The sequence below is a fragment of the Patiria miniata genome, unplaced genomic scaffold (assembly GCF_015706575.1).
Source record: "Patiria miniata isolate m_02_andy unplaced genomic scaffold, ASM1570657v1 HiC_scaffold_25, whole genome shotgun sequence".
Classification (NCBI taxonomy): Eukaryota; Metazoa; Echinodermata; class Asteroidea; order Valvatida; family Asterinidae; genus Patiria; species Patiria miniata.
This window is the reverse complement of record NW_024037064.1, coordinates 15,328,276-15,343,333: the sequence shown is the minus strand read 5'-3', so window position 1 is coordinate 15,343,333 and position 15,058 is coordinate 15,328,276. Positions and strand designations below refer to the sequence as shown.

At 47.2% G+C, this 15,058-nt stretch overlaps 2 protein-coding genes across 2 annotated transcripts; one reads left to right on the top strand and one right to left on the bottom strand.

Annotated features, from left to right (window-relative positions):
• Window positions 1-11,532: 11,532 nt before the first annotated feature.
• LOC119733319 lies at window positions 11,533-13,010 on the top strand. Its single transcript, XM_038206913.1, has 2 exons — window positions 11,533-12,140; window positions 12,377-13,010. Exons 1-2 carry the CDS (start codon window positions 11,735-11,737, stop codon window positions 12,655-12,657), a joined length of 687 nt encoding a protein of 228 aa, XP_038062841.1. The 5' UTR covers window positions 11,533-11,734; the 3' UTR covers window positions 12,658-13,010.
• A 902-nt stretch (window positions 13,011-13,912) lies between these two features.
• LOC119733125 (uncharacterized protein F54H12.2-like) lies at window positions 13,913-15,058 on the bottom strand. Its single transcript, XM_038206701.1, has one exon. It carries the CDS (start codon window positions 15,056-15,058, stop codon window positions 13,913-13,915), a length of 1,146 nt encoding a protein of 381 aa, XP_038062629.1.

Sequence of the window (15,058 nt, the reverse complement as noted above, 5' to 3'; positions counted from 1 at the left end):
AAGACCAAGTAACAGAAAGAGGCGTGTAATTTCTTCCTCATCTTCGGATGAGGAAGTACAACACAAAAAAAGTTCTCCTCCTTCACTGACGCCCGTGCTCCGCATTGCTTCCGAGAAGGAACTTTCCGGCTCGGGCTCTGAGGGCATGGAAACGTGTAGCGAGACCCCTGATGCCCCACAGGAGGTTCTTAAAGGACGTACCGTTGCCGCAGTAAGGAAAGCCAGAATTAAACTTAAAAGTCTTAAGCTTCCTGGGATCCAAGACGAATTGATCCCTTGCAGCGTTCCTGCTTGCAAGGAGGTTTTCCAGGCTTGGTCAGAGCTTAATAGCCACAGGGTGACATTCCATCAGGATAAGTCCCCTGTGGAATTCAAGTGTCCCTGCTGTGACAAGACCACCCGGTCTTCTTATGACTGGTTTAGCCACCTGATCCAGGAACATGCACATTTCGTTTTGGATGCCGGATCGGCGGACCTTAGGTCCTATTTGAAGTATTGAGTATTTTTTTCTAGGCAAAATGACGCCTTCATCAGTCTGTTTCCTTTCCTTTCTTGTATTGTTTCAATGATTTCCATTATTTCATTGAATGTTAATGGAATGCGTGATTCCCTGAAAAGAAAATGCATTTTTCAGTTTTGTCATCATTATGACATATCCTGCCTGCAGGAATGTCATATCACCCCTGCAGATTTGGCTTTATGGAGTGCAGAATGGAGGGGAGAGATGTTTGCCAGTTTTGGCACATCTTTCTCCTCTGGTACTGTAATTCTTATTCCTAGGCGTAGTCCTTTACGTTTTTTCGATTCTTCAGTGGATACTGAGGGTCGTATTATTAGCGGTACCCTCCAGGGTCACGGGGGTAGTGTTAATCTCTGTGTAGTTTACGCTCCCACGGACACTGGAGCCCGTCGTCTTTTCTTTTCTAATCTGGCCTCTCATTTGAGAGGCAATCATCCAATTATTTTGTGTGGCGATTTTAATTGTGTTTTGGACATCCATTTGGACCGTCGCGGTTCTGCTGCTACTTCGTGTGGTTTGGGAGCCGCGGAGTTGCGGCAGCTTTTGTCCACCTTTTCCCTAAAAGACTGTTGGAGAGATCGTTTTCCTAATGTTCATTCTTTTACCTGGCGAAATGCGGCGAACTCCGCGTCCAGTAGGCTGGACCGTTTCTACGTGTCCCGTCTGCTGGATGTGGAGTCTTGTTCGCACTCGCCCTGTTATTTGTCTGATCATGATGCCATTACTTTGAAATTTACTTTCCCCTCTTCTCCCGGCATCGGGAGCGGTTACTGGAAGTGTAACGTCTCCATCCTTTCTGATGCCGTTTTTAGAGAAGAGTTTACGCAAGCTTATTTAGGTTGGTGTTCGCTCAAGGAGGGGTTTGATAATGAACTCCTCTGGTGGGAGGACGTCAAATTGCGTTCCAAGCAAATGTTGGTCAGCTTTTCTGGCCGCTTAGCCAGGAAACGACGGAAGAAAAGGGAGGACTTAATGTCTTCTCTTAAATCTATTTTTCTTGATTTGAATAGTGGGGATTCTAAACCCGCGCTTCTAGCCCAGTATGACTCTTTGAAATGGAGATTGGAGACATTGGATGACTTTGAAGCTGAGGGGGCTCGAATACGTTCTCGTGTCCGTGTCCTCAATGATGCTGAGAAACCATCCAAGTTTTTCTTTCGGCTGGAGTCCGAGCAAGCCAGGAAAAAGTTTATTTCTTCTGTCCGCGGTGCCGACGACGTTGTTGTCGAGACTTCGGCAGAAATTGCCTCTGTTTATCGGTCCTTTTATTCCGATTTGTTTAGCGAGGAGCCGGTAGAGGAGGATCTCCAGTCTACCTTTCTAGACTCGTTAACCTCCAGAGTCCCTCATGACCTTTTTTTGGATTTCGAGAGTCCACCTGAACTCTCGGAGTTGACCGATGCACTGAAGGGGATGGCCAGCTGTAGGACCCCTGGTGGGGACGGACTTCCCAGGGAATTTTACATTTCCTTCTGGGAGTTGTTAGGTCCAGACCTGCTGGGTTTTTTTCGTTGTGCTTATAAGTTGAATTGTTTAGCTGTTTCTCAGCGGTCGGGCATTCTAACTCTATTAGAAAAGCCCGGTGATCAGTTAGATCCCCGTAATAAACGGCCAATTTCTTTGCTGAATGTTGACTATAAAATTTTGTCGAAGGCCTTATGCTTACGTATCAGCAAAGTGCTGCCAGACATCATCAGTCCTTTCCAGACTTGCGGCGTCAAGGGGAGGTCCATCCACGACAACATCAGACTCCTACGGGATCTGGTGGCGTATGTGGATGGAAAGAACCTTGACTGCCTTGTGATCTCTTTAGACCAACAGAAGGCTTTCGAAAGAGTTAACTGGAATTTTTTGTTTAAAGTCATGAGTCGTTTTGGGTTCGGCCCTTACTTTATGCACTGGGTCAAACTTTTGTACACCGACATTTCTAGTCAAGTTTTAGTTAATGGTGTTCTTTCTGATCCGTTTGGTTTGTCGAGGGGAGTGAGGCAGGGATGTCCCCTGTCTCCTCTCCTCTACGTTCTTTTTATTGAGCCGTTTGCGGCTACAGTTATCCGTGACGGTCGCATCGGTGGCCTGGTGGTTCCTGGCAGCAGTGGTTTGCAGTGCAAAGTCGTTCAGTACGCTGACGACACCACTTGCATTGTCAGGGATCGCTTGTCGCTGGTGCGGCTGTTCGGTATCATTAAACAGTATGAGTTAGAGAGCGGTTCTCGCCTGAATATGGCCAAATCTCAGGGCCTCATTTTCGGGGCCTGGCCTGACGATATGTCTTCTCTGGTTGATATTAAGTGGACCAGAACTCCCATTAAAATTAATGGTATTTTTGTTGGTAAGGGAAACATGGGTGAGAAGAGCTGGAAGGAACGAATTCCAGCTCTGCTCACTTGTCTTACTAAATGGAAAGGGAGAAATCTTTCTCTTCTTGGTAAAGTTTTGGTTGTTAATTCAGTTATTCTTTCGCCTCTGAATTATCTAGCGCCTATTTACCCCCTCCCCGCCTCGGTGGAGAAGGTGGTTAACAAGGCTATTTTTGGTTTCATTTGGTCTAATAAGACCGAGTTGGTTTCGCGCCCAGTCCTTTTTCAACCTGTTGATCAGGGTGGGCTGGGCGTAGTTAATATTAGACATAAATGTGATAGTCTTTTTGTTCGGGGTTTGAGGTGCGTGTTGGATGTTGATGGTCCTCCTTGGAGGTTTTTTGCCCTTTATTGGGTAACATTTTCGTTGCGTAGTATCCTGCCTGTTGGGTTTTGGTCTAACAGCAGGCCGCACGCCTTGAACCTCACTTCTTGGTATGGGTATTTTTGCAAGCTGGTCTTGCTTGTTTTTAAGCTGGCTCCGAATTTTGCCTGGGGAGCGGGTACCTCCCGCCAATTATACCTGATTTTTTTCGGTCAAGATCAGGAAACCGGTCCTAGTCCTCCAAGACTTAGCCTTGGTTTTTAAATTTGCTAACTGCTCCGTTTTGGATCACCGTCTCCGGGATCTGAACTGGAGAATCATTTGGCGGGCCGTGAAAACGGCCCAAAAAGTTCTTAATTGGGGTTATGGGGCCGGCAAGTGCCCCCGCGCCGGTTGTGGCCAACCGGAAACTATTAACCATGTTTTTTGGGATTGTGCCTTTGTTTCTATCCCTTGGGGTTGGGTTGAACATGTGGGTGGGAGGATCTTGGGGGAGCATTTCTCCCTGACCGCACCTTGTGTTTTGTATGCTGATGGTTTGAATAACCGTGCAGATTGTGTTTTGTTTTGGTACTTGATCTGCGTTGTCAAGTGGCTTATTTGGTCTTCGCGTTGCGAGACCTTGTTCGATAAGTCTACCGCCAGCGCAGATATTGTTCTCCATCGGATTAAGCGCGCGGTCAGGGATAGAATTCGTGCTGATTTTGCTAGGCTGACCGAAGACGGCTTCCGTGCTACGTGGTGCGTGCGGGGAATTCTCTGCACAGTCGTCGGAGGTCAGCTAATTCTTCGTCTTTAGGTTTTTGAAACCCTTGGTGTTTGCTGTTTAGACCCTTTAGGTCTCTTCTGTGTGGGAGCTTTCAGCTCCTGGTTTTGGGGCCCTTTAGGCCTTTTTTTTAGTAGAATCATGGCTTTTGGATTGCTTTTGTTTTTGCATCTCTTTAGAGCCTTGTGTCGAACCTGTGGGAGTCTTCGCTCTCATTTTTTAGACCCTTTAGGTCTTTTTTATCGAAGTATGCATTTTGTTTTAATATGGTTTTCGGCAGACAGTTAGGGTCGTACCCTACCATGGTAACGCGTGGGTAGCGTGGCTACACAGTTTGTTTGTCTTGTCTGTGTTAAGTGTTTGTCAGTTTAATTATTAGGCAAAGGGTAGGGAGGCTCGTAGCCTCACTAACTAAGGTGTAGTGTGACTACCCTATCCTGGGATCTTCTTTAGGAAGAGCTTGCTAAGCATGCAGTCAGCGAAGGCACCAAGGCCGTCACCAAGTACACGACTTCAAAATAGAAATTTTGAAGGCTTCAAAACCAAACGGCTCTTTTCAGAGCAAACACAGTTTCCAAAAAGAGATTTGCCAGTCAGCTCAGTTCGCCCGATCAGCCCATTTCTTAGGTTTTACGACTAACCTTTTTTTTATTCTGTTGTGTCCCTTTCACTCTCTCTCTTTTTTTTATATTCTTTTACCCTTCGTGAGGCGAGGGGAGGTAATGCGATTAAAGTTAATCCCCGAGTCTTGTCGTCTTTGTAAACACATAATTTAATTTATGCCACAGCCTTTGTCAATTGGTCATTTCTTTCAATCTCCGGACGAGTGCTTGCATTTTGTTGAGTGGGTTACTATTAAAATAAATTAGGATTTTGTCTGTGGGATGTCACACATGTTACAAATATCTAGCAAGAAACCGAGGCCAGTTTTAACCGCCGCGTGAGAGCAACGAATCACTGCCATTGTGCGGAGGCTGGTCGAAAGATCATGGGACTTCTTCGGCGGAATAATAATAAAACGTCTTAAAATTGAGGTAAGAATGTTGAATGTTTCTGTGTTTTATCTAGCGATTGCATTACTTTGAACGACGATGACACAGTTGTAATTTTTTTTCCCTCGTCCCCCGCGTCCAAAATGGATGCGGTGCACCCAACCGTGCGACGGGCACGCCCGTGTCGCGTGATTGGCTACTTGGCATGCTTCAGCCAATCCACCAGAACGCTATAACTAGTGTTGTGTTTTCCAAGTGGGTTCATTCACACACCACCTTTACTGCAGAGTACATTCATCTTCTGTCACTCTACTGTCAAGATGACTGGACGAGGAAAGAGCGGCAAAGCAAGAAGCAAGGCCAAGAGCAGGTCCTCCAGGGCGGGACTCCAGTTCCCCGTGGGTCGTGTTCACAGATTTCTGCGCAAGGGCAACTACGCCCAGCGTGTCGGTGCCGGTGCACCGGTCTACCTTGCGGCAGTGATGGAGTACCTTACCACGGAGATCTTGGAACTGGCCGGAAACGCTGCACGAGACAACAAGAAGACGAGAATTAATCCCCGCCATCTGCAGCTTGCTATACGCAACGACGAGGAGTTGAACAAGTTGATGAGCGGAGTTACCATCGCGCAGGGTGGTGTCCTTCCCAACATCCAGCAAGTTCTTCTGCCCAAGAAGACCGCCAAAGTGTGAAAGTAAAGAAAAGAACTTACTTTGCATCCACAACCCAAAAGGCTCTTTTCAGAGCCACCACAACCTTCAAAAAAGAGACTTGTCGCTGCCTGTCTAACTCCACCTCTACCTTCACTCATAGCCGAAATCAATTTCTCTAATTTTTTTATAAACAATAGAACACTGTTCCAGATAGAATTCCCACTGTGTCCTTTAACTTAAGCATTATGCAAAATTTTACGTACTGCGTATGTGACCGGCCGGCCGGCTGAGTACATTAGCCATACATGTATGTATATGTATTGTCTTAAATGTTGCCTCATGTAGAATGTGAATGACTTATTCACCAAAGGTTACAAAAATGGCCAAATAATGATGCGGGACCGCATTGATATTGATACATAAGTATTATAAGCGCAAATGAAACGGTATGACGAATGTTTTCTTTTCTTTCGAATTTTCTTCTTATAACTTCATGACGAAATAAACAATAAATCAATGAAATAAAATAGTAATTATTACAAAAAGGGGAAATAAGTAAGTGAAAAAAACAAAAACAAAACAATAACCAAGCAATTAAAGGAAAGGGGCAGGCTGGGACTCGAACCCACGGTCTATTACTTTCTACATGTGCTCTCTTACCACTCGACCACGGAGCTTACTGACAAACTGAAGTATTTCCCCGCCCCTAATGTGGGACCCATTGGCAGGGCCTGAGAAATACCCAGATGGGAAACGCCGAGGCGCGATGACCGGGAGTGTTGAAGGGCGCCATCTATTGATATGCTTGTCCCGGAACATCGTACGTACGGCATTTAGTGCCGACGCTCTCGCTCACTGATGCATTGATCCCATTTTTTGTCTGGATTAATTTTTTCAACAAGATTTTTGGTGAAATATGATCGAGGTGTATGAAAATGCATGATAGAAATATTTTTAAGAATGTATATGTCTCTGTTAATCTGAGAAAGCCGGAGATTTCTTGCTCATCTCTCTCTCTCCACGGGTTTCGTTGAGTTGCGGTGGACGCGCAGGAGTCTTTTTTTTTTTCACACCAGGAAACAAAAAAGCACAAATTAATAATAATAAGAAGAACAATAGCAAACAGTATTTCAAGGCGAATAATCCCTTTCCGCGCTATTGTTTTAATATTAATCGTTATCGCTTCTCGGCCTTTTGGCTAAGATCATTGCACTTTGGTCTAAGTCTTGGTCAGGAATATCAGGAGGAGGTCCAGACTCGGCATTGCACTTTGCCTTGAGACTGTAAGGCCCCGCCCCCGAAGCGGTCCCCGGCTGGTTTCCCAAGGGCGGCCAGTTCGGGTGATCCTACCTTGGTGGTATCCCTTCGGGGTGTTTTCTGTGCATTTGGCAAGTGGTTGGTACCTAGTGCCACCCCCAAATGTACAGGCCTATGTGTGTGGCCTTCGGGCCGTTTCTATGTTGTCAGTTTTATGTAAACCTTCGGGTTTTGCGTGTTGTTGTTTTGTCCCGGGCAGGAGGGTTCGCAACCCTACTAGCTTGGTCCGGCGTGGTCGGCCTGCCTGGTTCCCCACTTGTGGTCTTGTGGGGGAACCCTAAAAAATAAGTATCTGTTCTTTTCAGACAGCCACGCCTCTCCGGAGCTCCGGGTTGTCTGCGAAGCTATTCGAGTTTTGGATCGAGTCCGAGGATAAATTTGATATCTTCGTTTTTGTCTTGGTTTATAGACCAAGTAGGTCTAGTTTTTAGAGATTTTCGTTGCATTTTTGGTGATATTTTGGGTGTTTTTGGTGTTGGTTTTTCGTTGCTGGCTGTGTACGCAGTGCTGTACACGCCAGCCTATTCATTTGTACACGTCTTTTGTTTGGGCCGTGGCAGCGTGCACGGCCCATTCGTTTCTACGCGTTTCTTTGTTTAGGCCGTGGCAGCGTGCACGGCCCTATTCATTTGGGTGGGGCTGTGCGTGTGCATAGCCCCGTGAAGTCCTTTGTTGGGGGAATTTTGTCCTTTCTGTAGCGTTTGCGGGGTTGGGACCCGTGTGCTTGTGCTGCGGCTTGTGACCCGTTAAGCCGACTACCGCCGTTACATTAGGTGGTGGGTCGGCAGCGGGGAGCGAGCCGTAGCGCGGGTATTGCGGGCCTGTAGGCTCGGGGTTCTCTGCACTACACCGGTGGGGAATTTCGGGTCTGCGGGGCCTGGGCTCCGCGTTCATTTTTCTTTCTTAATCACAGGTAGGCAGTTGCTACCTGTGATTTATCTTCTTGTTGAGTGAGTCAGCAGTTGTGACTCACTCTTCGTTGTATATATTTAATATAGTCAATACCGTTACAAGCTTGTAACGGTATTTTTTATTTTTGTGAAAGAAATCCAAGTCGGATTTTTCCTTTCTTTTTTCTTTCTCGGCTTAGCATGCCGTCAAACGCAAGCGAAGCCAGGCGTCTCCGAGCCCTCGAACTTAGTTTTGGGGGCAAGGAGACGTCAAGTGATGTTTTCAAGGCCCTCAAGGGGGTCGGGATTATCCCGGCCAATCATCTTGAGGCCTTGCAACCTCTACCTGGCGGCCGATTTGACATGACGTTCAAATCGGTCGCACTAGCTCGAAAGTTTGAGCCAGTTTTAGACCGGCTTCCAGGTTGCCGTGTATCATCATTCGGCCTAAAGCTGGTCACTGTGAAGTACGTTGAGATGGACGTGGACGACAATATCGTCCGGTCCATCTTGTCTAGGTACGGCAGGGTCCACAAGGGAAGATTCCAAACCTACCCTGAGGAACCTGCCGTATTCACTGGCACCCGACAGTACTTAATGTCGGGTGTCAAATCTATACCGTCGGTTCTCCGCATTGGGAACCGCAACGCCTGGGTCGGCCACTCCGGCCAGACCCGGACGTGCGCCCGGTGCGGGGACCCGACACACTCGGCAAACAAATGTAGTACCGTAAGGTGCTACAAATGTTTGCTTGTAGGCCACCCTTCTGGGGAATGCCCCAACAGGGTGGTTTGTACTTTGTGCGAGGAGGAGGGGCATGGCTTTAAGCTGTGTCCCAAATCCTTCGCCAGGAAAGTTGAGCCCACCAAACGGTGGGCTGATGTAGTATTGCAGGGGAAGTCTGCTCCAGTACCATCTGTTGGAGCGGAATCCTCTCCTGCCAAATCTCGTGGGTTGGAGTCTTCTCAGTCTTCCCCCGAGTCCACGCCCGTTTTGGACGTGGCGGCGGCGGAGAAGTCCAACCCAGCTGTAACTCCCGGGTCTGATTTGTCAGACTCGTAGAGTTCCGAGTCTTCGAATTTTGAATTGCCTCGAGCATCGTGCATTCAATGCTCGAGGCAGGTAGGCCCTCTGAAGTCTCCGGTCGCGTGGGAATGTTTCCATTGCGACCGTGGGATTTCGAGGGCTATGCCCTTTCATTGTAGCCGGCTGCGCGGACTGCACGGGTATTAACGCCAAGCCCGTGGTGTCTTGCGACGCCATTGACTGCCAGGCGGCTGCAATAGATGGGGCGGTGGGTTTTTTACCCGTTAGAGGGAAGAGGAAGATGAAGAAGAGGGCTCGTCATCCCTCTTCTGACTCCGATTCTCCCTCTTCGGGTGCAGTCCACAAAAAAATCTCGGGGAAATGTCTCTCAGACTCATCTGAGTCTGAGATGAAAGTGGATGAGCCTACAAGCTCATCCAAACCTAGTGCTGTCCCCCGCACAACACCTTTGGAGGACACAAACAACTAGCCGGTCCGGGCCCCAGGGCCCGGATACGGACAAGCAGGTGGGGGACAGTAGTTCTCCCCCCGCTGCCACTCTAGACTCGGGTGGTAAACCGAAAGGTGATCCACCCGAGTAATATGTTCACTTTAGCACATCATGGTCAATTTGCTTTCATTGAATGTCAATGGAATGCGTGACCCCGTGAAGAGGAGACGCGTTTTTAGTCTTTGTCGGGAGTATGATATTTCCTGTCTTCAGGAGTGTCATATTTCTGGCAATGACGATTTAGTTTCTTGGCAGGCGGAGTGGAGGGGGAAGATTTTTGCCAGTTTTGGCACATCTTCTTCCTGCGGGACCGTCATCCTTCTGCCTGCCAAAAGTCCTTTTGAATTTTCTGATCTTTCCATCGATTCTGATGGAAGGATCGTTTCTGGAATTTTGCGCGGTCCGGGGGGAGGAAAGGGTGTGCGATTGTGCACAGTTTATGCCCCGACTGACCTCAGGTCGCGTCGTCTCTTCTTCACGGAGTTGTCTTTTTTCTTGACGGGTAGTTGTCCTGTTATTTTAGCAGGAGACTTCAACTGTGTCCTGGATTTAGAGCTTGACCGCCGTGGTTCAGATTCCACATCTTGTTGGATCGGCGCCGCGGAGCTCGGTCACCTCATTTCCGACTTTTCTTTTAAGGACTGCTGGCGGTCTTTCAACCCGTCCACGCATTCTTTTACATGGCGAAATGCGGCAAGCACGATCACTAGCCGGCTGGATCGTATTTACACATCCAGTTCGGTGGGTGTCGTGTCTTGCGGGCATTCGCCATGCTATTTCAGTGACCATGACTGTGTTGATTTGAAATTTAATTTCCCGGAGATTGCCGGCGCCGGTCGGGTTTTTTGGAAATGTAATGTTTCCGTCCTGGCCGACGCTGGCTTTCAAACGGATTTCAGAAAGGCTTATGCGAGCTGGCGGACTCTCAAGGAGGGGTACGGAAACGAACTCCTCTGGTGGGAGGACGTCAAGTCCCGCATTAAGCGATTTATTATTTCCTTTTCTTGCCGGTTGGTAAGAAATAGACGACGGCGCAGGGAGTCACTTGTGGCTGCCCTGCGCTCAGTCGTTTCCGCTCTTAATTCCGGGCAATGTAACCCTGAGGTTCTTGCTCGGCATGAGGAAATTAGAAACGAGCTTGCTAAACTGGACGACTTCGAAGCGGAGGGGGCTCGGATCCGCGCGGGGGTTCGTGACCTCGAGGAAGGGGAGAAGCCGTCCAGGTATTTTTACCAGCTCGAGACCTCTCAGGCTCGGAAGAAAACTATTTCTTCCGTTTATAGTCCTGGAGGGGACATTGTTTCCTCTCCGGAAGAAATTTCGACAGTTTATAGATATTTTTATCTCGATTTGTTTTCGGCCAAGCCTGTGGAGGTTGAATCGCAGTCTCCGTTTCTGGACTCTCTGTAGTAGTATATACTGAGCATCTCGACCCCCAATGAGGTGGCATCGAGGTGAGGCGTGAGGCGGGATGGTGAGGCGGATGAGGCGGGTGAGGTGGAGGTGGTAGTGAGGTGGAGAAGGTAGTGAGGTGGAGGTGGTAGTGAGGTGGAGGTGGTAGTGAGGTGGAGGTGGTAGTGAGGTGGAGGTGGTAGTGAGGTGGAGGTGGTAGTGAGGTGGAGGTGGTAGTGAGGTGGAGGTGGTAGTGAGGTGGTAGTAAGGTGGAATTTTTTTTTTTTTTTATTTTTTTTTTTAATTTTTTTTAAATTTAAATTTTTTTTTTTATTTTTTGAATTCATTTATTTTTTATTTTATTTCATTTAGTAATTTTTTTAAATTCTTTTTTATATTTTTAGAATTGTAATTTTAATTATTTTTTATTTTATTTTTTTTTATATTTTTTTATTAACGGAGCCACGTTAGTGGCGACATTGCCCTTACGCTAATAACCCGAACGGAGTGGGACTGTAGCGTAAGTCTCGAGACTTGTCTCGAGGCTAGCGTGTGAGCGATGAAGTCGCGAGCACGGCTCTAGTGCTCTGGGCTCCCCCTTCCCTACGGAGCCACGGTAGTGGCGACAGTGAGCTCACGCCAGTGACCCCGAACGGAGTGGTCAGAGGCGCAAGCCTCGATCCTAGACCTGCTCCAACAAGTCCGGAGTTACACGGTGATTGGTGACGTCACGGTTGTGACAAGAGCACTGCGAACAATGGGACGCAGAGCGCGATGAGTGAGAGACCTTTGGACGAGTTAGAACACGAAACATTTGTTGCTTTTAGATTGGTGGATTGGTAAACAGTCATGACTTGTTGTGGATACGGGTACATCGGGTATATAAAAGTCGGACACTGCTGTTTTTGGAAATCATTCACCTACCAACAACCGAAAACATCAAAATTCTGCTCAATATCACCATCATTGCACTAAACCAATCATGGCTGCAGCATCAGGCAACAACGCACCTCCGTCTTCCCCAACTAGTGAGTCGGTGAAAGGACCGTTTGACTGCGTGAAGAAGTTAACCCATGCCCAAGTCAAGAGAGGATGGCGCGAAGGTTTCAGCACCACCGAACATAGATCCTACTACATGTATTACAATATATTCACAAGAGAGAGTGTGTGGTCCATACCTACCATCCTACTGCAACAGGAAGAAAGCGAGGTGGACTCCGGGCCGGCAGAGGACTTGCTGGCGGCTGCCATGACAGAGCTGACGGGTAACCCACCCACGGACCTCTCCAAGCCCCCTTTCATCAAGGGAAAGCCGACCAAGAGAAAGTTCAGCCCCGATCCCGACCAGCAGGAGAACGAGAAGAACGCCGTCAGATTCGAAATTGGAGGTGAGCGTTATGCCTGTGTCAAACGTTTCAAGAACCGTGTCTACGTTAATATCAGAGAGTACTACTTCAACGAGGACAAGACTAAACTACTTGCGGGGAAAAAAGGACTGAACCTGACATCCGCCGAATGGTACAAGTTGGTCGATCAAAGAAAACTCATTGCTGAAGCCATAGACATGATCTAGATCTTCAGTGTGTCACGCTTATTTTCTATTCATTTTGAAATCATCTCGCAGGCTCATCAAATCAGGACATCATCGACCGACGGGTAAGGGTGAGAACACTCACCAAACGCATCCTGACCAAACTCATCACGGACGAGATACTCCAGCTAGTGTATCATACGCAAAAACGACTGGGCTGCGAGGGATGTAAAAAGGACTGGCCGAGTCTTTTTGAGCACGCTTGCACATTTTTGGTAGGAATCCCCCAAATCACATCGACGACTATATACCTTTGTACTTTGAGGAGGTGCTGGCTTCGCTGGACAAGAAACGAGTACGACCAATATTTCTAGCGGTCGCTAGCCTACTGGGAGCTGGTTTATTCATCGGAGAAGGAATTAACTTGGACACCGAATTGAGTGATTTGATCGAAGACATTTTAAATGATTGGAAGGATGATTTAGAAGAAATCGGTTACTCCTTCTACTCGTCTTTGTTCGACAATACTACCGAACTCATTCAGAACACAGATATCATAGAGTAAATGACCCGACAATGTTTGCTTACCTTTTAATTATTATTATTATTTTTTAAATTGTTTCCCTTTTTTTTAATTTTTTTTATTTACGTGTTAAGTTTATGGTGGAGGGTTAATAAAAAGATTGCTTGAATAAAACAATTCTGATATGTTGTAGTCACAAAAGAAGAACCTGCCTCTTGTGTGTGTTTGTATTTGTCTCGCGTGTTTTATTTTTTTGAAAATATATGTATATAGATATTAGTTTTTATACTACGTTGGGTGATAGGGGTAAGAGGAAACATACACAAAAATAAAAGTCGACACGGGATGCCTAAAACCAACTGGAACTCACCAGAACATTCCTTAAGTGGTCAACGGGCGATATACAGTTTATAAGTATTTTATTTCACAACAGATCAATGCTAACTACAATGTACATGTAACAACAAGTTAAAAATAAATAAATAAACAGTTAAAAAAAAACAGCTACAACTACTGGATAATAATAATAGTAATACCAACAGTAATAATAATGAACATTAGTAGAAGTCTAGTTCTCTAACAAAGCTCTGGCTATTTGCCTTACAAGAAACTGTTCGTCATACACCGATGTATTTACGCGAGGAAAATGTTTTCGTATAAAATCGTTAACGAGTATGTCATTGTCTCGTTTATCTGAAGAAAACAGGAGCGTGATTTTGTACATGGTGAGTCCCCGACAACGCTGTAACAGGAAAAAGATGGAGTATTGTCCACACACGGCTGACAGTGGTCCCTGCAGAGGTTGGTGGTTGTAGCGGGTACACGTCACATTTTTCTTGAGGAATTTCTTGACCCGGGGTATATTCATCGGTTGTCCGTAGGAATCGAAATACTCTCCCTCCCCATCCCGCGTGATGTAAATGGCCACCCAGTGCTGACCGGGTTTCGTGGATGGGTCCGTATTAAAAATGAGGGCGCTCGGTCGGGGCACGTAGTGCTTAGGCAGCTGATCGCAGGCAAAAACGCCTCTGAAGTAATGCTTGGTAAAACGATCATTTTTCAAAATGCTGCTGATTTGATAACTGTCCATGTTGACGACGTGTAATTTAACTGCTGTAGTCAAAGATGACGTTGCGAGCCTGGTCAATTTCTATGATGTTGTTGAACTCGGCGTAGATGATGACGTTGATGGTTGCCTCCAGTGGATTGGCAAAGTGGACGTCCAGTCTCAGGTTGCCACGCCTCACGAGATTGAAGTGTCCTCCCACAGATAGGTTGGGGCTCAGATCAAACGCAAACAGTGCGGGATAGTCGTCACGAGTGATGGCGACGCCTTCGTCTTGGTACATTTTATCCGTACCGGAGAAGAGGGTCTGGTAGGCTCTGATGTAATTCTTACCCGGTTCTTTAAATTTCGGTTTCAGAGGTGAATAGGGAATTTGTTCCCCGTCCAAGTGAACTGTCAAAAAGTTGATATTCATGTGTTGGAAATTAAAGGGGTTTTTCCCATACCGTCCGTTAAATGCTTCGTTGGTCACACATCCAACTACGATACGGTTTGGAAGTTGACCCAGAAACACGTGGTCCTGCGTGAGGGTTAGATTACCGCGGGGCACAGACACCATCTTGCACAGATTGCGTTTGATGGGGTATTTGGCGGTGCCTTTCTCCAGAGCTTTCATGTGTCCCAGCATAACGCCCGAACTGACTTTGACTTTCCTGACAAAAACGGACGCGTTTAGGATGACCACTTTGTAGGTGGGGTTTCCCCCAGCGGCCATGAGGCAGAACGCGTTGCTGCTGCGAATCAGTTTCAATTTCAATTCCACGCCATTCAGCATGTGTTTGTCTTGAAAGAAAATGTCGCTGTGAATCGGGCCGATCATGTCCACCTCGCTGCTTCCCTTTGTAAACTGGTATCTCTTCTTCAGCCCATGGTTGACCGCATCGTCTGCCGCTGTAGGGTTTGCGCTGTCCATTTTGCCGGCGGTGTCTTTATAGAACAAAGCGGCAGTCAGCTGAGAGATTTGAGCATCGCTGCCGTAGCTGAGCAGTGTTTCGATTATGGCGCGATAGGGGTAGGTAGGTGTGGAGGGGGAGATCAGACGTTCGTTCAGACTCACATCAATCTGGCTGAATAGGGACTGTAGAAGTAAGTTGACGGGACCCACGTGGTCGGCGTCTGTCAGGTTGGAGCCGTCCGCTTTGGTGATTTTCGCTCTGACGTACAACTGGGTTTGGTTGAGATCCAT